General features: G+C 45.1%; 1 protein-coding gene across 2 annotated transcripts in view; it reads left to right on the forward strand.

The window, feature by feature from the left end:
• LOC142573223 (proteasome adapter and scaffold protein ECM29-like) overlaps positions 1-10,749 on the forward strand; it is a 297,184-nt gene extending 286,435 nt beyond the window's left edge. For both annotated transcript variants that reach the window (XM_075682816.1, XM_075682817.1), the window contains exons 29-31: positions 4,948-5,027; positions 7,439-7,510; positions 10,561-10,749. In XM_075682816.1, the coding sequence (XP_075538931.1) occupies positions 4,948-5,027; positions 7,439-7,510; positions 10,561-10,697 (289 nt within the window). In that variant the 3' untranslated portion in view covers positions 10,698-10,749. The remainder of the gene's footprint in view (positions 1-4,947; positions 5,028-7,438; positions 7,511-10,560) is intronic.
• The last annotated feature ends 10,085 nt before the right edge of the window (positions 10,750-20,834 follow it).

The following is a 20,834-nucleotide window of genomic DNA, read 5'->3' on the forward strand; positions in this document are numbered from 1 at the left end:
AAAAAGAAGAAAGACTTATTGCTATGCACATTCAGTGACATTTTTATTGTTGGAATGTTGCTGTATTGGCATAATAGTTGCAGTATTGGTTTCGCATAAATATATCGCATCTTTATTAGGGATGTGCGAATATCGAATGGTATTAAATTTCGAATCATATATCGAATCGAATAAAGAAAAAAAATGTTGAATTGAATATAAAAGATCAGAAAACAGACATTTATGCTTCCAAATTTTGTGCAAGAAAACGGAAGGCTGCACATGCTCAGGAGGCTATAATCACATTACTTAACAAGAATCTTGCCAGCTATCAATAATTTCGGTATTTATGAATCGAGATGCATAGTATGTTCTGCTGTTACTAAAGTAAATACCAAATTAGTATGCCTGCATTAATAGCCACTCAGTTCGTATACGAAAGTATGGAAAATAATTTTTATCAATGGAATATCTGTCAAATAGAATTAAGTGCTTTTTTCCCTCTGAAGCTGAAGAAATAGCAAAGTATTCTTAAATACCAATGAAGTATTCAGTTTAATAGTGGGCCAGACTGTACTTAATGGCAGTCTTCTATTACTTAGAAGTTCTGCTTTCCTGTTTTCTTCCAGAAAACAGGAGGGTGTTTCCATGTTTATGGTAGGTCATTTCTGTGGTTTATGGACAGCTCGTTGAAAGGGTCCTGACCACTTTTTGTGGAAGTGGAGAAAGGCATTCGAAGTGAAAATAGGCCATTTCAGAAATACTTTGCCCCAAAAGGTACTTCAATTTGTTCAGCAAAAGCGGAGCTATTATGAATAAAACATGGCCTCCACTGAGCTCCTGTTCCTTCTTCAATAATGTGCACTGCGAAGGCTATGGTGGAATAGGACGTTATCCACAACATTCCGCCTTCTAAATGTCACCGTGGCGCGCAGTTCAAATTTCATTTTGGATGTTAACATAGACGCTACAACTTCTGATTTTGGTGCCTTTGGTGCCTATGGTGTGCTAAATGTAAGCCAAACGGGGTTGTCATCAGTGAGGCACGGTGTGCTTAGCCAGTGGACTCGTCGTGGCACCCTGCGATGTACCCAGTATCTACGCTACGTAGCCGACCGTACCTACCAATAGTAGCTGTATATGGGAATCCGCTTTATTACGAAATGAAGCGTCCAGAAGGAAATGAGGAGCAGGCTTCTGTTGAAAAGAGAGCATCGGAGGAAAAGTTGACCTCGTGCTCCGCTTGCGAGCTCCACGCACCGTTTGCGACAGCAAAACTTGACTGAAATGTCCACAGCAGTCTATGCTGCCTCCGGATAATGTTATTTCACCAAGCCTGAGGAGTGGTTCAAGGCTCCTTTAAAGCTAATCTATGCAATAGACAAAAGCGAGGAATACACACCATGTCACTCAGTGCCGCACTTGTTGACTGCAGCACCGTTTTTTTTTTTTTTTTTTTTTTTTGTCGGCATCCAGCCAGGGGTCAGTGCACTGTCACATATTTTCCAGCCCACCACGTAAAACCAAAGCTGGTCTTGTGACCTCAAAGCTACGAAAAGAAAGCTCGAAGCTAAGAAAAGAGACCGTTGTGTGCCTATTAACCATTTAAGAAAGTCGTTCAGAACGAGGGGCCGCAGTACAGTATTTCACAAAGTCATCCCGTGCACTCACTTTCGTTGGCAAGGTGGTTTGTCAGCTTTCTGAGGGTCATGTGACCGCTGTGAATAGATCTACATTGATTCAGTAACCATAACTTTAGTTGCCGACACCCGACACTGCCACTCTGATTAGGCTTAACAGGCTAGATAGTGTGGCTAATGGTGTGGCTGTGACGAAAATTCACTGCCGGCCGATGTGATAAAGGGCCACAAACCATCACAAAAAGCTTGTCACTAATACAGTCGAACTGAACCCACTTATAACAACATTCAAGTGCCACAAGATTCCATTGTTATACCTGGTAATTGTTATAAGTGGGCTGCACGAAAAAAATCAAAATAGGAGGATGGCAAAGTTGTTTAGAAAGCTATAACGGAGGGGAGGCCATTGCCCCTCCCTACCACCTTCCTCCATCTGGCTGTTGATTGTATTGACTCATTTAACTGTTTAACTCTGCTTCCTGCACGCTCCGATCGTGTGTAACAAGCCGCGGCTGGCGACGTTCAAGAATGGCACTGCTATAACTGCAAAGTGGGGTCACGGGCGGCAAGTGACATGCGAGCTACGCCAAGACATCCCTTTGATGGCCCAGAAAGGGGCCTTTTAAAGAATGCGAGAAGGTTGCCGCGGCAGTCTCTCAGCTTCAGAAATCCAGAAGAAACACCAGGGCAAGATTGCTGCAAGCATCTCGCCACATAGTTCTCACTGGCTTGCACAAGAAATGGCCTTCCTTGCTTTATGTGAAGCTTGCCGACATCCTTGTTCAATGAATCCAGGAGCTCCACATAGTGCAGTGGAAGCTACCTCGCAAAAACAAAGCATTCATGGTTATATTGCACTTAGTTTTACACTGACTATATTAAGTGAAGGACAGGACGTGGATATCGGACTTAATATCGTCAGTGTAAAACTAAGCGCAATATAACCATGAACGTTCACCAACTAGCCCCCTTAATTGCTTTACTAAAAACAAAGCACCGCAGGGACTCAATCTTCTGCAGGGCCTGCTGCGAGGACAACATTGAGGCAGCCTCGCTTCCATGGTCGCCATCACTGTTGCCATAGCTATCCGTTGTAAGCACGTTCACGATGATCGCCGCATCGATTAGGAGCACTTAATTTCCAAATCTATAGCAGTGCACTTGCTTTTGACTGGCAACGTCATGCATTGCCGATGATCAGCAGTAGGATCATCTATCTTCCGTTGCGGCAGTGAGTCAAGTGAGGCTGAGAAACCACATGGCCAGGAATAACTTTGACGCAACCAACAAAGATGAACACCAGCAGCAACTCATTGGCAGAACTGCGCAGCATGAGGGGCCAGCGAGCAATCTGGGAGCAGCAGCGCTCAGCGAAGTTATCACGGTCCATTCGTGGCTCGGAGGGTGGTGTCGCATCGAGTTATAGGCATTGCCCATTCATGTTTGGAGGGGTGGAAGAGCAACGGGAGAGAGGTGCGCGAGCCTGGCGATGTGGAGAAGTCTAGAAAACAGCACAGAGCAACATGAAGTGGCTCGAATTTCTCTTTTCTTTTCAAGGATTTCGCATTTCATTACCTTTCAGCACGGACAGCGAGTAACCAGACTTCATCATTATAACTGATAATACGGCATGGGGGCATTGTAGCAAGTAGGTTATTTCACCATTGAAAACATACAGAAGTTGATGGTGCAGCAGTTTCTCATTCTTATAACCGATACATTGTTAAAACCGGTATCATTATAAGTGGGTTCGATTGTATGTTCATGTGGGTGGCTCATCAGTGATCGGTCGTGAAGTCACACACACTGGTTAGATTGACGGCCGTTGAAGTGGCGTTTGCGTCCACGGTCGAACAGCCGGCAACTACTGCGAGCACTTGTGCCAAGTTCATCTGTGTGCTCACGTGCGCTCAAGTGCTCTCGAGTGCACAAATCTACATGCATGAGCACTGAGCTTGCATATTCGCTGCGATCAGCGTGCCTTCTGGTGGATAATCAGACCAATCTTCACACATGCTCTAGTGCTTTCCATATGCACTGCTGTTGTAGTTCCCACTGTCCATGTCACATTGTTTCAATTGGTATCGTCAACCTGGAGGAACCTTGTACAGATAGAGTTCACACGCCGTGGGAACGCTGCCTGCGTCATGGCACCGACAACGGACGAGTTATTTACCGAAGCTATCGATATTGAAAAAGTCTAATATTCTAGATTCGAATTATTCTAACCTTCACTATTCTATTTGAAATCGAATATTCGAGTACTCGCACACCCCTCATCTTCATAACCCTCAGCAGAGACTTGTACCATGCAGAGTGCTGTCACACAATTGAGGTTGTTGCTCAAGCACACTTTGAAGTTGAGCTATTCTGTAAAGGCCCTTTTACCAATACAACTCCGTGACTGCAATCATAGCAAGAATGCACTCTCAATAATAATTTGTACAATTTGTCTCTCTTGGACATGTACTTATGGCGAAGTCTTGCCACACTAACCCTTAATTCAAGAATGCCTACTCAGGGCAAGATTTCACAAGGACATCAGGTTTGACTATGAAAAAACTAAAAAATTACTTTTTTCACTTCCCAACTTGGAAGTTGACCATAAGTATTCATACTGCTGCCAAGGGTATTGCAGTTTGTTTTGCTTGGAATTCTGCACACATTTTTCTCTCTTGGTGGTTATTTAGGGGTGTCAGCATTTGAGGCAGCATTTTCTTCTCTGCACTGCAAAGCTTATGATTGACCCAAGCATGCAACACATTGGTAATAAATAATTAACACTGCAATATGGGCATAGTAATGTCCATTGCTCCCTCTGTGTCACCGCATTGTCTTGTCACGCTTTAGCAATGTACAATCATGTGCAATATGAGCTGCAATGCATGACTTGTGGTCAGAGTGATACTGTCAAGAAAAAGAGGAGAGAGCTTTGCCATTCCAGCAGTGCACCTACCCCTGCTTTCTGTCGTCTGCTTTCTTCGTGGAGTCACAAAAAAGAAAAAGAGGACAGTTGCGAAGCTTGGGAAGCAGTGTGCCATGACAAAGCACACCGCGTTTGATGTACTGCTTGTCCGGGCTGCTTGGAGGGCCAGTGCGTGTATTGTCCCTCCGCAAGGAAAGCGATAAACAAAAATCATGAGGGTAGTCGCATTGCTGAAATGGCGAAACACTCTCCACCTTTTTCTAGAGAGTGCCACTGCAGCCACAGCTAACGCATTGGGCTGAAGCTGAGCTTGGGTCAACATCATTAAGCACGTTGGGCTTAAGTCACACATTGACTTAAGCTGAGCTTGGTATGTTCCCTTCACACAACGCATGTGCGCAGGCTTTCATGGCCAGCACAGGCATCTGAGGAGGTGGTGTCCATGGCCAACGGTATTGTCCAGGTGGCCTGCGAGGCTTTGGGTGAGTTGTCACAGCTTGTCTTTGCAACTTAGCAGCACCATGCATTGTGAACTACTTTTGAAATGCTGCTGTGCTTGTCAGGCCAGATTCACTTCCTATTGGGCCTCTGCAGCCTTATAATTTTTGGGATGCACTACGTGCACAGATTGTACGGCGCATATGCGGCTCTTCGTCTTCAGTGAAATCACGGTGTGTGCACGTGCTAGACCTTGATTTTCTTTCATAAGTTGCACTGCATTCTGCTAGAGATGTTGTGGTATAGAGCTGTGGACAGACTTTGACCATCTGAAACATTCACTTTGTAGGGATAAGGGGGGGGTGCCAACAGCGCTTCACCTCGGCACACTGCTTACCGTGGTTGGTTACTGTGATTGTGAGGTTTTAGTATATTTGATAACAAATTCTTTGTGCAAGTGTGGATTTTGAAGTTGTCCAGTAGCAGATCAGCCTCCATAGAGTGACCAGAGCAATAACTGGGTTGAAGCATGGACCCATGGTTTCGTCACTGCAGACCTTGCCACGTGCAGAGACAATTGAGACAATCGAGTACCATGTCGGCGCAGTCAAACCACAACAGGAACATGACAGTGATGATAGTGCTGACAGTTGCTATAAGCAAACACCCTGGAACGCTCAGATGCTAAATGCCATCAGTTTTCTGCAGTGGAAAATGTGCACTAGCAACTTACGGGAAGAAATGAGCACAAGGTTTTACACATACCAGAACGGTCAGCTGAATGACATTGAGTGAAGAAAGGTCTCAGAAACCACTAAGGGTTTATTCACCCAAACATGATCACCATAAGTAAGCATAATGTCTTATCATAAGAAGCCAACAAAGACACCAAGGACAACACAGGGAAATTACTAGTACTTACAAATTCAATGAAGGAAATAATTCTTTGTTGGTTTTTTATGATATGATTCAAAAAAATCGGGTCCCTTGGTTTACGCCCTTTCTTCTCCTTCCCTAAATGTCTTACCTTCGTATTGATGCTGTGATTTGTTTTGGTGTTAGAGATCTGCCTAGTTGGTATTCCATGATGCAACAGCTTCGTAGAAACAAATGATGAGACAGAAGGGAAACAACACACACAAGTACCAAGTTCCAATTAAAGGCATAATGGTTTAGAACCAGAGTTCGAAATGTATGCTGTTCTATATTCACCTGCTGACCAGCTAATGAGAGAAGTAGTTGAAGCTGCAGAAATGGCTAGGGCCAACAGCTATAGCGTGAGTGTGCCATTTATTGCCTTGTCAAGGCAGGAATTGTGCTATATAGGTGTCACATGTAGGCGATGGCCAACAAACAGAATCTGGCATGTTACTTGAACTTTATCATTTTTTCTTCTTCATAGCGTCCCGTGGTCTTTGTTGGTTTACCTTTAAAGCGCAGCTCTTTGGCACCCATATCGCGTTGCTGTCGTGCCTCGCTGTTGTCCCTCGCAGTAACCAGCTCCGTAGCCGGGGCCAGCATGCTGCTCTAGCTGGGTGCGCTCCTGGCGCCATCTCTTGCACACGGCAGAAGCCTTGTTCTCTTCGCTCCTCCTCTAATGCCACCACTGTGCGGCGGCAATCAGAGCCGGCTCGGTGGGCGTTGATCTCCACGATGTGCTGCTGCCCAAGCCGAAACGCATAGCCGCCGCCGTTCACCACTACATGTACACCTCCCCCCCCCCCACTCTCGTGGCGGCGACCGCGCTCTGCGACCACGCGATAGCGCGCGGTGTTCTCTGGTTGCCGAAGTGCAGGCTTGGTATCAGTAGATCATGGTGCGCGGTTCTCAAGCTGAAACACAGAGCCACCTTCAGTTGACTCGCTAGCAGCGTCAGTGGCGTCAATCAGTCGCTGCCATCTCTTCACTGCACAACGTTCCTATGTGCCTATGCACTGCCTCCTGCGACCTCCCGATAAGAGAGGCAGTTGCGCCATGCTACAGTCCATTTCCGGCGGCTGGTGCGAAATGTTTTGCACGAGATGGATTGTCCGAGGCTCACAGACGGTTTAGCCAAAACAGCTGAAGAGCTGCACTCAAATTTCGCATTAAGAATTAACGTATTCGTCGGCAATTTTTTGTTCCTTCAAGCAAGTGTAATGTGGCTCATGCGCATGGATTTTCACATATAAACTGTGTTGTATCAGAAATAAACCTTTAGTTGGGTGTTAATGAATGTGTATGTCGTTTCCCTTCTGTCTCAGCTTTTGTTTTCATGCCACGAAGTTAGATCTATTCTGGTCGCACGAATTGTGGGTATGTATGTTTTCCGAGGTACCATGACATCTGTATCAGAAAGATTCTACTGCTTTATCTACATTGGCTGAGGAATATTGCATGTATTGCGCAGATTACTCATGCTGATTTGCCGAACTGTTACTGATTGCTATTCTTACTTTTGTGAACGTTTCACCAGAAATGACAAAGTACTCCAGCCTTTGTCTTGAAGCCCTCAAGCTGCTGAAGACCTTTGTGGAGCGAATACAAGGTAACTCCTGCTTTAGTGAACACATTGTCCAGCTCCTTGGGTCTTAATTTTGGTGTAGACATAAAAGTAGCATAGAAGAAGCATGCTCTTTATTATAAAAAAAAAAGAAAAATTACTACCTACTTAAATGTTGAATTGCACTTGCTTAAAGGTAACGTTGCTCATCAGCAAGCATGTCAAAATTGTATTGAAATGTATGCTGATTGGAAGCCAGTGTTTTTGGGGTTCGTTTGCATCTCAATGTAAAATCTATTAAGTAACATCATGTCAGTGACCATATCTTGCCACCATCAAATTATGAAGTTAAACCGCTTGAATATGACCTTTTCAGAAGGCGAATAGATTGAAACTTTGTGTGAGTTAGTAATCCATGATTTGAAGAAAATTTCAGCTCAGAAAAAAGATGTGGATGATGAAATTGAGTTCAATTGTTTATGTATGTTCTTAAAAACAGCATACAAAAGCCTTCTGATTTGGCACGCAATAGAAAGATAAAGAGTTCTTAGACAAAATACATGCAACAAAATGCACGTAACATGATCAAGATAGGTATAACCAGTATAACTAGTAAATATTGTGTTTATGAATAGAGGTATCATTTATTAAAATGTCAGCATTGTCAATACTATTCACACTGTTAAGTAAACATCACAAACAAATTATGGGACTAGGATTACTAACTTTATTAACTCTAAACAGATGCTTCCACCTAGATTGCCCTCTCGAGAAATAAAAACAAATACATTGAAGAAAAAAATGGGCATTAATTCACTATACCCGTTAATGCTCCTCTGGAAAAATACAAATTCTTAAATTTCTTATCACCAATTTAATGCTTTCATGTTTTACCTATTACAAATTCTCATTTAAGTGTAATACAGTAGATGTCCGCTAATTCGACTCGGGTTAATTTGATCCTGACCGAAGGTTCCGGTCGGCACCCATGCATTTCTATGGAGCCAAACTTTCATTATTTTGATCCTAAACTTGGTCTTCGCTGGATAACTTGAACTTGACTAGCATGCCTGACCCCTATTGTGACCCCACTAGCGACCCTTTCAGCGGCAGTGAATGCATTGAACACACGTCATCCATCCCCTGTTGAAAATGCCTATTTTTGGCCTGCCCTAGGAGAATTTTCAAGCAATAACCATAGCTGACAATGTCTGATTATGGTATCGACTTAATTCTAACGTGCAGCTTTCTTTCTTTATTCATGGAAATTGGGCCGAGAATCGCCTGCGCATTGCATTCGAACAAAAAACCAAAACTGCCTGCGCGGCATCTCTATGCTTTACCGCAAAACACAAGTGCGCTGCGGTGAAGCTCACTTTAGACACCCAGCTACCAATTTGCAGCACATATTAGATCCTTGCTCATTTTTCTTGCTAAAAGCTCGGGTGTATGTAAAATTTATACTTTTTAGGAGCTTTAATGCCATTTCTACGTCAGTTTTTGACTTTGTGCATATAGAAATTGGGCACACATATGAATTGGTGCGCTGTTAGAATAGGGCAAATAGTGCCAAATAAATCTGCGTTGTGTTTTGGTGTTATTTCTGCTTCTTGTTCAATTCGGTCCAGCAGATAATTCAATCCATTTTGTCGCTCCCATCTGGGTCAAATTGACGGAAGCTGACTGTAATATAAACGACCCATAAACCTATCAAAAGTATACTAATAAATCTGCATTGCACTTTTTCATTTTCCTCCTGAAGAACAATGCCAACGCTATTCCATGCTGTTGAATGATATTTAAGTTTACTAACAACTAAACATTGAAACAATGTAATAAAACAATGAGAATCATTAAAACCACAAGTTATTCGGGATATAAAACCAAGAACACTAAAAGATGCACTAACGATACGGTTAACATATGTTTACCAAATTTTAAGTTACTGTCAAAATGAACGCCTAGATATTTAGTTGCAGACGTTTTGTTCAACAGTGGGCCATCCAGTGTGTATGCAATTCTTAGTATCCACTTTTGCATGGGCCCCAGAAGGGCCTGCAGTATCTGTAAATAACACAATATGGACAGGGCAGCTTTTTCAAGTAAAAGACAAAAAAAAAAATTTTTTTTTCATTTATAGCGCATAGAACAGCATCATTTCACCACTGAATTAACATCGCCTTGTAAAGCATGATAGTCCTTAATCTCTTTAGCAGGAGCAAACAGTTCTGTATTGTCAGAATACTGTAGTAGTTTGGCATTTGTAATGCAAGGAGTGGTATCATTTATAAACTTGTAGAAAAGGCCCAAGAATTGAGCCCTGGGGTGCACCATGGCTCACAATATATGGTTCTGATAAACTTCCTGATACATGAAGAGAATTTTTATGTTGATACAAATAGTCCTTAAGGAACAAACAAAGAGAATCACTGGCATTGTACATGTTTAACTAATGTATTAGAATGTTGGAAATCACCAAAGCAGAAGCTTTTTGGAAAAGTAAACACAGTCTACCTAACCTCCAGCCTCAACATCATTTAGAAAAGACACACATTTGGCATCTGCAGATCACCAAGGCATGAAGCCATGTTGTTGCAATAAAATGTTGCATTTGAAATGAAAAGAAAAATAATGCTTTCTATTTTCCCACTGGCACCAAACTTGTGCACTGGGACGACAGTGCAGATCTCCCACATTTCTGGAAACCATTTTTGCTCAAAAATTAACTTTGGAATGTGTGCAAGACGCTCCATAAACAAACACGCACATGCTTTCACAATAAAAGCTGGGACACCATCAAATGCTAAAGACGTTTTCGACTTCAGTGACAATATAGCAGCAGTCACATCCAGTGATGTTACCATATTGACAACTAAGTATTTAGCATTGAATCTATTATCGCACATGTCCATCACTCCTGGTTTCAGTAATGAATTGACAGAGTAAATATAGCTGGTGAAAAAATTACGGCCTTGTGCATCTTAATTTTGCCATGCCCCCTTTCTTTTTTTCTTGGCTGAAACTTTTTTGCAATGTTTTCAGTAGCTTCCCTGTGCCACAGGAATTTAATCAATGTTTTGGAAACTGTGTTGCAGCCACTCAAACATCCTGGATTATGGGGCCATCTTCTGAGAAGCTGCAGTGCACGATATCAGCAGTGGCTGCCCGAGACAACGTAGAACTCAAAAACTTGGCCCAGGAAGTGGCTGACGTCCTGGCTACATTTACATGATGCCAGAAGTACTGCAATAGGAGACACGCAGAATAAAGTTTGTCCTCTCTACTTTGATGGCGGCTGCTTTAAGGGGGGCGCGGACCTTTGAAAACCGAAAAATCACGAACAAGTCAATTTTTCGAAAACCACATATTCGGGCAGTATGTCTTATAAACAACAATTTCTGTAAATATCAACATCTAATTCATCGTGAAACTATTTCAAATAAAGTTTATAACGAGCCGCGGCAGCCCTTGAGCTGCAAGCGAGTGCAAGCGAATGCGCGCTCCTCAAGGACGCGGGGGAGCCCGCAACTCCCATTGGCTTAGAAGAACTTGTTGTTGGGCGAGTTGGTAGATATTAGCGAGCATTGTTTAACTGCGCGAACAAACGAACCACAAAGACAGCGAGGGACAAGGACGGGCGCAGACTTGCAACTAAAGTTTATTCCACAACGTACACATATAAGTACACACCTGACATACACCACTGCGCGTGCGCAAAAAAAGGCAAGGTAAAAGAAAAGTAAAACCTTGTATAAGCGAAATGCGACCTACCTACACTCGTCAATAAACCTCATCTCACTGTTATGTAAATAAACTGAGGTGTCACTGACACATTCTTGTCCCTTCTTTCTAATATGGTACGCCTCGAGTAGCTCCCTGGCTCGGCTATCTCGGCAGCGGCACAAAATCTTTGCTTCCTTCATGATCGGCTTGCACGCGCATGCCAGGCAGTGGACAGGCAGGTGCCCATTCGCTTTATTCCTAATAGACAATTCATGCTCACGCAAGCGCACATTCACACACCTTCCTGTTTGACCTATGTAAACTTTGCCGCATGATAGAGGTATCTGATATACTACTCCAACACTGCAATCTACGTGGGAAATGGAGTGCTTTGTTCTGCACCCTTGGAAGTTATTTTTACTTCTTCCTATGCGCGAGCATAGCCCAGCGAGCTTGCCGGGAGCCGAGAGCGCTATCTCAACTCCATACCGTTTCACAACCTTCTTTAAGTTATGGGAAGTTTTGTGAACATAAGGCACAACTGTCCGTTTCTTATTTTTGCGCTCCCTTGCGTCTTCAGCAACATTGCCTTGCGTCTTTATCTTCTTAAGCACTGCCTCCACTACTGCTGAAATGACTGACTGCGGGAAACCGGCTTCTTCCAGCCTTACAATCTGCTTGTCAAAGCTTTCCTGTATTTTGTGCGTGCAGGACTTTCTTATGGCTGATATGATGCACTGGGTGGCTATTGCCCGCTTTACCGTTTTCGAATGAGCCGAATCGTAGGGCAGCAGTTTCTTTTGGGATCTTGGGTTATATTTCCAGCACACATGGTCGTCACAGAAGCTTATAGCGTTGTCTAAAAACTGAATATTATTATCCTTTGTTAGTTCATGGGTGAATGTTCGACCTTTGCCAAGGCGCTGAAAAAGCTCACTGGGCTATGCTCGCGCATAGGAAGAAGTAAAAATAACTTCCAAGGGTGCGGAACAAAGCACTCCATTTCCCACGTAGATTGCGGTGTTGGAGTAGTATATCAGATACCTCTATCATGCGGCAAAGTTTACATAGGTCAAACAGGAAGGTGTGTGAATGTGCGCTTGCGTGAGCATGAATTGTCTATTAGGAATAAAGCGAATGGGCACCTGCCTGTCCACTGCCTGGCATGCGCGTGCAAGCCGATCATGAAGGAAGCAAAGATTTTGTGCCGCTACCGAGATAGCCGAGCCAAGGAGCTACTCGAGGGGTACCATATTAGAAAGAAGGGACAAGAATGTGTCAGTGACACCTCAGTTTATTTACATAACAGTGAGATGAGGTTTATTGACGAGTGTAGGTAGGTCGCATTTCGCTTATACAAGGTTTTACTTTTCTTTTACCTTGCCTTTTTTTGCGCACGCGCAGTGGTGTATGTCAGGTGTGTATTTATATGTGTACGTTGTGGAATAAACTTTAGTTGCAAGTCTGCGCCCGTCCTTGTCCCTCGCTGTCTTTGTGGTTCGTTTGTTCGCGCAGTTAAACAATGCTCCCATTGGCTGCTGCGTGCGATGACGTAGTGTTCTCCTGCATAATGTGTCCGGCCGTCGTCTGCTTTGGCTCCTCCATCGCCGGGGCCCTTTGTGTGTTCCGCTTGCCATCATCTAGCTTTGCAGCTGCAAACGGCTGCAAAGATACATGATGGCAAGCGGAACACACAAAGGGCGATTGCTGCGATTGCTGCACAGTCGGCCATGATGTGCCCAAGGAAACTCAAGACGCTACATGCGTTCGATGCAAGGGAGCGTTCTATGAAGCTCGCCACTCGCCCACGCGCCCACGATAATCGCACCGATCGTTCCTGTGGGGCAGCTTCTGCTTCACCTACACTAGTGCGTGGTTGCGCCGACGCTTCTAGCAACGTGACTCCTGCTTCACCGGCACAAGAATTTGTCGTGACGAGTGTGCCTGGTGTCTCGTGCTCATTGACAGCGGCTTCCACATCCTCTCTTTCATCTGCCTTGGACAGTGCGATCGCGTCATCCACTGTGCACTTGAACACACGTTTCCTGACGTGTGAGGAGAAAGAGGCAGTGTATAAAAAACGCGCTGCTTTGCAACGAGGAGTTGGTGCTATGTCAGTGAAAGAGCGAAAATTTCAAGCAATGGAGCGCATTCCTGAAGCTGCCACTGCTATAAGTGAAGGCGAAAAATTTCTCCTTGTGCAAATGGATGCCCTAGGCGACCTGCTATCCAGGACCCCGTGCCAGCGGTGCTTCGCAACTGGGATGAAGGTTTAAGGAGGCACCCAACTTGGACTTGCAACAAAGCTTGAGCTGCTATGTTTACCTTGTGGAGTAGTTGCAAGATCGTGGAGTTCTGCTCGTCAGGATGACTCAATGGCCTTTGACGTGAATATAAGAGCCATTGTGACAACAAAACAGATAAGGAAGGGACAAACAGCTCTCAATGACTTTTGGGCACCAATGAACGTGTCCGATTGTGACCTAGCATCAAAAGACTTTTCAGAAGCACTTGAAGAAATTCAGGGAACCGCAGACACAGTGCATAGACAAGTTCTATGGAGAATCTGCTTCTGCTGTGAAAACTACCTACAAAGAAGTGGATCCATATTTCAGCAGGGATATCACAGTAAACTTTGATGGAACATGGCACAAGCGTGGCCACACGTCCCATATTTGAGTTGGTGCAATTATTGAATATCACACGGGCCTAATCTGGGTCGTCATTGTTTTATCGAACCAGTGCCTTGGTTGCCAAGTAGGACCAAAGCCTGGAGACCTAGGCTACATGAGCTGGCAGGAGAATCATGTGTGCCAGAAAAACACTGATTTTAAGTCTGGGAGGATCGAGGCTGAGGCAGCTGTCATCCTTTTCTCACGTTTCGTGCCAAAGCACGACCTCCGTTACACAACGCTCGTGTCTGACGGAGATAGTGCCACCTTCTCTGCCCTTGTTCAAGAAAATGTTTATGGACTGGTCCCCATTTCAAAAGAGGAATGCCTGAATGACATCCAAAAGAGGATATGGACAGCACTATGCAACCTTCTGCAGAAAAGTGACAAGGCTTTAGGAGAGAAGGGCAGGCTGACAAAGGCCCTCATTGACAAGTTGGCCGACAATTATGGCTGGGCAATACGGAACAATTCCAACGATGTGGCTGCAATGCAGCGTGCAGTGATGGCATCGTATCACCGCGCGACATCAACAGATGAGGATCCTCACCGCGACTTGTACACTGAGGGTGCAGACTCGTCGTGTCATCATAACGCCCGCAAGAGTGATGGTGTGCCACCTCCAAAGCATCGGTACAATCTTTCAGGCTATGTTGCAGAAGCACTGCTACCTGTTTAAGAGTGCCTCTCACAGACTTCTCTTCTGCAACGCTGCCTTGGAGCAAAGACGCAGAATCCATCAGAATCATTTCACTCCGTGCTGTGGTCCCCGATGCCCAAAGAGCAGCATGCATCGCTGATTGCTGTGGAGACAGCACTGCACGAGGCAGCTTTAAGATATAATGCTGGCTGCCACCCAAGAGCTATGTTCATCAGTGGGGCTAACACCTGGCCACCTGGCCATTTTACGGGCAGCCGAGAAAGATTCTCACCGCTTGAAAAAGGCCAAGAAGCAATCGCAAGAGAAGGAGAAAAGGCAGCAAAAGAAGAGAGTGCCTAAGGACATCTCCAATTACGCTGCAGGGTCATTTTAGACGAATCATCATCATCAGCTTAGTTACACCCAGTGCAGGGCAAAGGCCTCTCCCATACTTCTCCAACTACCTTGGTCACGTGCTAATTGTGGCCATGTTGTCCCTGCAAACTTCTTAATCTCATCTGCCCACCTAACTTTCTGCCGCCCCCTGCTATACTTCCCTTCTCTTGGAATCCAGTCCGTAACCCTTAATGACCATCGGTTATCTTCCCTCCTCATTAGATGTCCTGCCCATGCCTATTTCTTTTTCTTGATTTCAACTAAGATGTCATTAACTCGCGTTTGTTCCCTCACCCAGTCTGCTCTTTTCTTATCCCTTAACGTTACACCCATCGTTCTTCTTTCCATAGCTCATTGCGTCTTCCTCAATTTAAGTAGAACCCTTTTCTTAAGCCTCCAGGTTTTTCTCCCATAGGTGAGTACTGGTAAAGCACAGCTGATATACACTTTTCTTTTGAGGGATAATGGTAACCTGCTGCTCGTGAACTGAGAATGCCTGCCAAACGCACCCCAGCCTATTCTTATTCTTCTGGTGATTTCAGTCTCATCATCCGGATCCGCAGTCACTACCTGTACTAAGTAGATGTATTCCCTTACCACTTCCAGTGCCTCACTACCTATTGTAAACTGCTGTTCTCTTCCGAGACTGTTAAACATTACTTCAGCTTTCTGCAGATTAAGTTTTAGACCCACCCTTCGGCTTTGCCTCTCGAGGTCAGTGAGCATGCATTGCAGTTGGTCCCCTGAGTTACTAAGCAAGGCAATATCATCAGCGAGTCACAAGTTACTAAGGTATTCTCCATTAACTTTTATCCCTAATTCTTCCCAATAAAGGTACTGAATACCTCCTGTAAACATGCTGTGAACAGCATTGGAGAGATCGTATCTCACTGCCTAACTCCTTTCTTTATTGGTATTTTGTTGCTTTCATTACGGAGGGCTATGGTGGCTGTGGAGCCGGTATAGATATCTTTCAGTATTTTTACATATGGCTCGTCTACACCCTGATTCCGTAATGCCTGCATGACTGCTGAGGTTTCAACTGAATCAAACACTTTCTCGTAATCAATGAAAGCTATATATAAGGGTTGGCTATACTCCGCACATTTTTCTGTCACCTGAATGATAGTGTCTATATGGCCTATTGTTGAGTCATAGCCTTTACGAAATCCTGCCTGGTCCTTTGGTTTACAGAAGTCTAAGGTGTTCCCGATTCTATTTGAGATTACCTTAGTAAATACTTTGTAGGAAACGGATAGTAAGCTGATCGGTCTATAATTTTTCCAAGTCTTTGGCGTCCCCTTTCTTATGGATTAAGATTATGTTGGCGTTCTTCCAAGATTCCGGTACGCTCGAGGTCATGAGTCATTGTGTGTAGAGGGTGGCCAGTTTTTCTAGAGCAATCTGCCCACCATCCTTCAACAAATCTTAGAAACATTTCAAATATGTATCCTTATTTTCATCTGTGTTTTTGCATCGATTATTTGCTTATTTGTGCTTGCTTACTATGAGTGCTTGCTAATTTGATTGCCTTGCTTATTTGTAGACCTTCCACTTTTTCATTCACTTGTGCACTGAGGGTGCAGACTCGTCGTGTCATCATAACGCCCGCAAGAGTGATGGTGTGCCACCTCCAAAGCATCGGTACAATCTTTCAGGCTATGTTGCAGAAGCACTGCTACCTGTTTAAGAGTGCCTCTCACAGCTGCCTTCCCCCTTTGCATAGCTCCGAAGGCTTTCTTTACTTCTTCCGGCGTTACCTGTGGGATTTTGAATTCCTCTTCACTATTGTCTTTTCCATTATCGTCGTAGGTGCCACTGGTACTGTATAAATCTCTACAGAACTCCTCAGCCACTTGAACTATCTCATCTATATGAGTAATGATATTGCCTGCCTTGTCTCTTAATGCATACATCTGATTCTTGCCTATTCCTAGTTTCTTCTTCACTGCTTTTAGGCTTCCTCCATTCATGAGAGCATGTTCAATTCTATCCATATTATACATCCTTATGTCAGGTGTCTCACACTTGTTAACTTGGAAAGTTTTGCCAGTTCTATTCTATCTGTAGGGTCAGAGGCTTTCATACAGTGGCGTTTCTTAATCAGATCTTTTGTCTCCTGCAATAGCTTACCGGTATCCTGTCTAATGAAGTTACCACCGACTTCTATTGCATACTCCTTAATAATGCCCATAATATTATCGTTCATTGCTTCAACACTAAGGTCCTCTTCCTGAGTGAAAGCCGAATACCTGTCCTGTAGGTTGATCCGGAATTCCTCTATTTTCCCTCTTACCGGTAACTAATTGATCGGCTTCTTGTGTACCAGTTTTTTCCATTCCCTCCTCAAGTCTAGGCTAATTCGAGTTCTTACCATCCTATGGTCACTGCAGCGCACCTTGCCGAGGACATCTACATCTTGTATAATGCCAGGGTTAGCGCAGAGTGTGAGGTCTGTTTCATTTATAGTCTTGCCATTCGGGCTCCTCCACGTCCACTTTCGGCTATCCTGCTTGTGGAAGAAAGTATCCGTTATCCACATATTATTCCATTCTGCAAACTCTACTAATAACGCTCCCCTGCTATTCCTAGACCTTATGCCATATTCCCCTGCTGACTTGTCTCCAGCCTGCTTCTTGCCTACCCTGGCATTGAAGTCGCCCATTGGTATAGTGTATTTTGTTTTGACTTTACTCATCGCCATAGAAGCTTCATAGAAGCTTTCAACTTCCTGGTCATCATGACTGGATGTAGGGGCGTAGACGTGTACGACCTTCAATTTGTACCTCTTTAAAGTTTTAGAATAAGACGTGCCACCCTCTCGTTCATGCCACAAAATTACTGTATGTTACCAGCTATATCCTTATTAATTTGGAATCCGACTCCTAGTTCTCGTCTCTCCACTGGTAGCACAGGACGTGCCCGCTTTTTAGCAGTGTATATCCTCCTTTTGTCTTCCTAACCTCACTGACCCCTATTATATCCCATTTACTGCCCGCTAATTCCTCCAATAGCACTTCTAGACTCACATCGCTAAATAACGTTCTAGCATTAAACGTTGCCAGGTTCATTGTAATCTGAACCTGGCAATGTTTAGGCCAATATATGTACTCAAACTTTGAAAGCTCGTTTTCTCAAGATGACTTTTATGGCTGGTGAGGTTGCTTGTTCCAGCCATATCTCTGTAACCGCTCATCAGATTTTCAGAAGTTTTTTTTATTGCGTATCTGAATAAATTTCTGAGGGCAAGACAAGTCCATTTTTTTATATATATTGTGTCTGTGATTTGTGATGTTTAATCAAAATTTCATTGATAAAATCTTAATCACTGAATTCGGTGGTCTGCTAAAATTTTTCAGCAAGGAAATTTAAAAAAAGGGCTCTGTCTTGCCCTGAGGTATCCATCTGGGAATATTCCTAGTGAATTTCCCAGTTGCAGCACCTTTTGAGAGAGAGAGAAAACTTTATTTGGTCCATTAAGGGTTTAGCGTTCGGTCTTCGTCTTCATCGCTGCAGACGCTTGACCTTCTTAGCAGGGTTGGGCCCCTAGTCCAGGGCTCCACTGAGCCGCGCTGCTCCGCTTGCGTGCTGCACCATTGCCCTTTGGGCGGCGAGCTCACAGCTGGTGAGCCGGCTCTTCCAATGCTTCGCAGTCGGGGTTTTGTGTTGGTGGAATGTGTAGTTACGTTTACACTCCCAGGTTATATGGTAAAGCGTAGGGGTTGCCCCGCACCACGGGCATGTGTTCCTAAATTGTGTAGGATACATCTTGCTTAGTATATGGAAGTTAGAGGAGGTTCCCGTTTGCAGCCTCCGCCAACTAGCTGCTTCTTGCTGTGTTAAGGCTTTGTGTGGCGGAGAGTATCTAATTCTCTTGCCTCTGTGGTAGTTCAGTAACTCTGAACGCCGATCTCCACGGTGAAGTGCTGTCCCAGGGCGTGTGGCCGCTCGACTCGGTACGTGATGTCGCGAGCCAAGCTGTCTGCCCTTTCATTTCCTTCTATCCCCGTGTGTGCCGGAATCCAGATTAATTTGTGGGTTGCGGTGTGTCTGAGGTGTTCTGCCTTGTGGAGGATAGCTAAGGCAGCCCTGCAGATTTTACCCTTTGTGTAGTTCCTGCATGTCTCTTTTGAATCCGTTAAAATGACCGTTGATTTGTCTTTTTGATAGCCCTCAGCCGCCGCCAGCGCAAAAGCGACCTCCTCCGCTTCCACTATCTTGGCACTACATGTAGTTGCGCAGGTGATTTGCTTGCCTGCGTTGTCAACCACTACCGAAGCTGCCTTAATTACAGTATTCGCAACTTTCACAGATGGTAGCGACGCCATGCGGCAGCCGTCGTAAGCCTCAACGAGGGGATGCCCGCGTTTCGTACCCGCGTCGCCCGTGTTCAGTTAGTGTGGTGCGTTGGAGCCTTTGTTTTGTATTTGATTGGGGTCGCTTTTTACAGCGGTATTTCAGAGCTCTGCAGTGATCTACGCAGCTGAGGCACAGGTTGCCTTTCGCAGTGACACTGTTTTGACGGGTTACGTGCTTGATGAAATGGGCAAGACGTACAAAAGCAACAAAATGTGCTGTGTGCCTCAGTGCACACGCCGTGCAGTCAAAGGCGAGGTAAGCCTTCACTCGTTTCCTTGCGAGGAACGAATGAAAAAGGAGTGGGCAGTGAAATTGCGCATTGGGAAGCCTGTCACGAAAACAATGTGTTAAGTACATACCGTATTTACCCGCGTATAACCCGCCCCTGCGTATAACCCGCACCCTTAACTTTGAACTCGGCGGAAAAAAAAAAAAAAAACTCGCGTATAACCCGCACGTTTACCTGAAAAAAAAAAATGAGCGCTAGAAAGATGCAACTCACACTCAGTGATCATTTCGTTTTCAGAACATTTATTCAAACGACCGCCACCACGTCACTGGTTATCCGATTCTTAATCGACGCCGCTCTCACTACTGCCATCCGAGGCTTCATCGCCACTCTCAAAGACGTAGTCGTCCTCGGAACCATCCAGACTATTACTGATCGCACATTTTTTAAAGCTTTTGCGCACCAAATCGGCCGGTATCGCTTTCCACGCATCCACGATCCACTGGCACAGCAATGGAATATCAGGCCTTCGCACGCGTCCCGTCGGTGTGAGGGCGTACATGCCGTCGGCCATCCACTGGGCATACAGCCGCTTCACGTGTGCCTTGAACGGCTTGTTCAGGCACACGTCGAGTGGCTGTAGCATGGACGTCATGCCGCCAGGTATTATGACGAGGTCGGTGCTGGTCTCGGCAAGGCGAGCCTTCACCGCATCAGTGCAGTGGCCTCTGAAGGAATCTAGTACGAGCATCGACCGGCGTGCCAGCAAGGCACCTGGTCTTCGCTCCCAGATTACTCGAAGCCAGTCACCGACTAGGCCACTGTTCATCCACGAATTTTCTTCCGCACGCACAACGATTCCTGGGGGCAGTGGAATGCTAGGTAGCGTCTTGCGTTTGAAAATCACATACGGGCGCAGTTTCGTGCCGTCAGCCAAAGCGCATAGCATGACTGTGCAGCGCAGCTTGGCATTTCCGCCGGTCAGCACGCTGACTGATTTGGAGCCCTTTTTTTCCATGGTCGTGTCCATCGGCATCTCAAAGTACACAGGTGTTTGATCAGCATTTCCCACCTGAGACAGCAAATAGCTGTGCTCCTTCCGAAGTGCGATCACATATCGTTGAAAGTTCAACTTTTCCTCGTAGGCTTCAGGAAGCCGCTGGCACATGGTTGTTCGCCGCCGCATAGAAAATCCATGTCTTCGCATGAAGCGCTGATGCCATCCACGGCTTGCACGAAACTCACGTGGAATGTTCAATTCCCGGGCCAACTTCAGGGCTTCCATTTGCGCCATCTCAGTCGAAACAGCGTGGCCACGACTTCTCTGCTCCTCAATGAACTTCGCAAGCT

The sequence above is a fragment of the Dermacentor variabilis genome, chromosome 2 (genome assembly GCF_050947875.1).
Source record: "Dermacentor variabilis isolate Ectoservices chromosome 2, ASM5094787v1, whole genome shotgun sequence".
NCBI classification, from domain to species: domain Eukaryota; kingdom Metazoa; phylum Arthropoda; class Arachnida; order Ixodida; family Ixodidae; genus Dermacentor; species Dermacentor variabilis.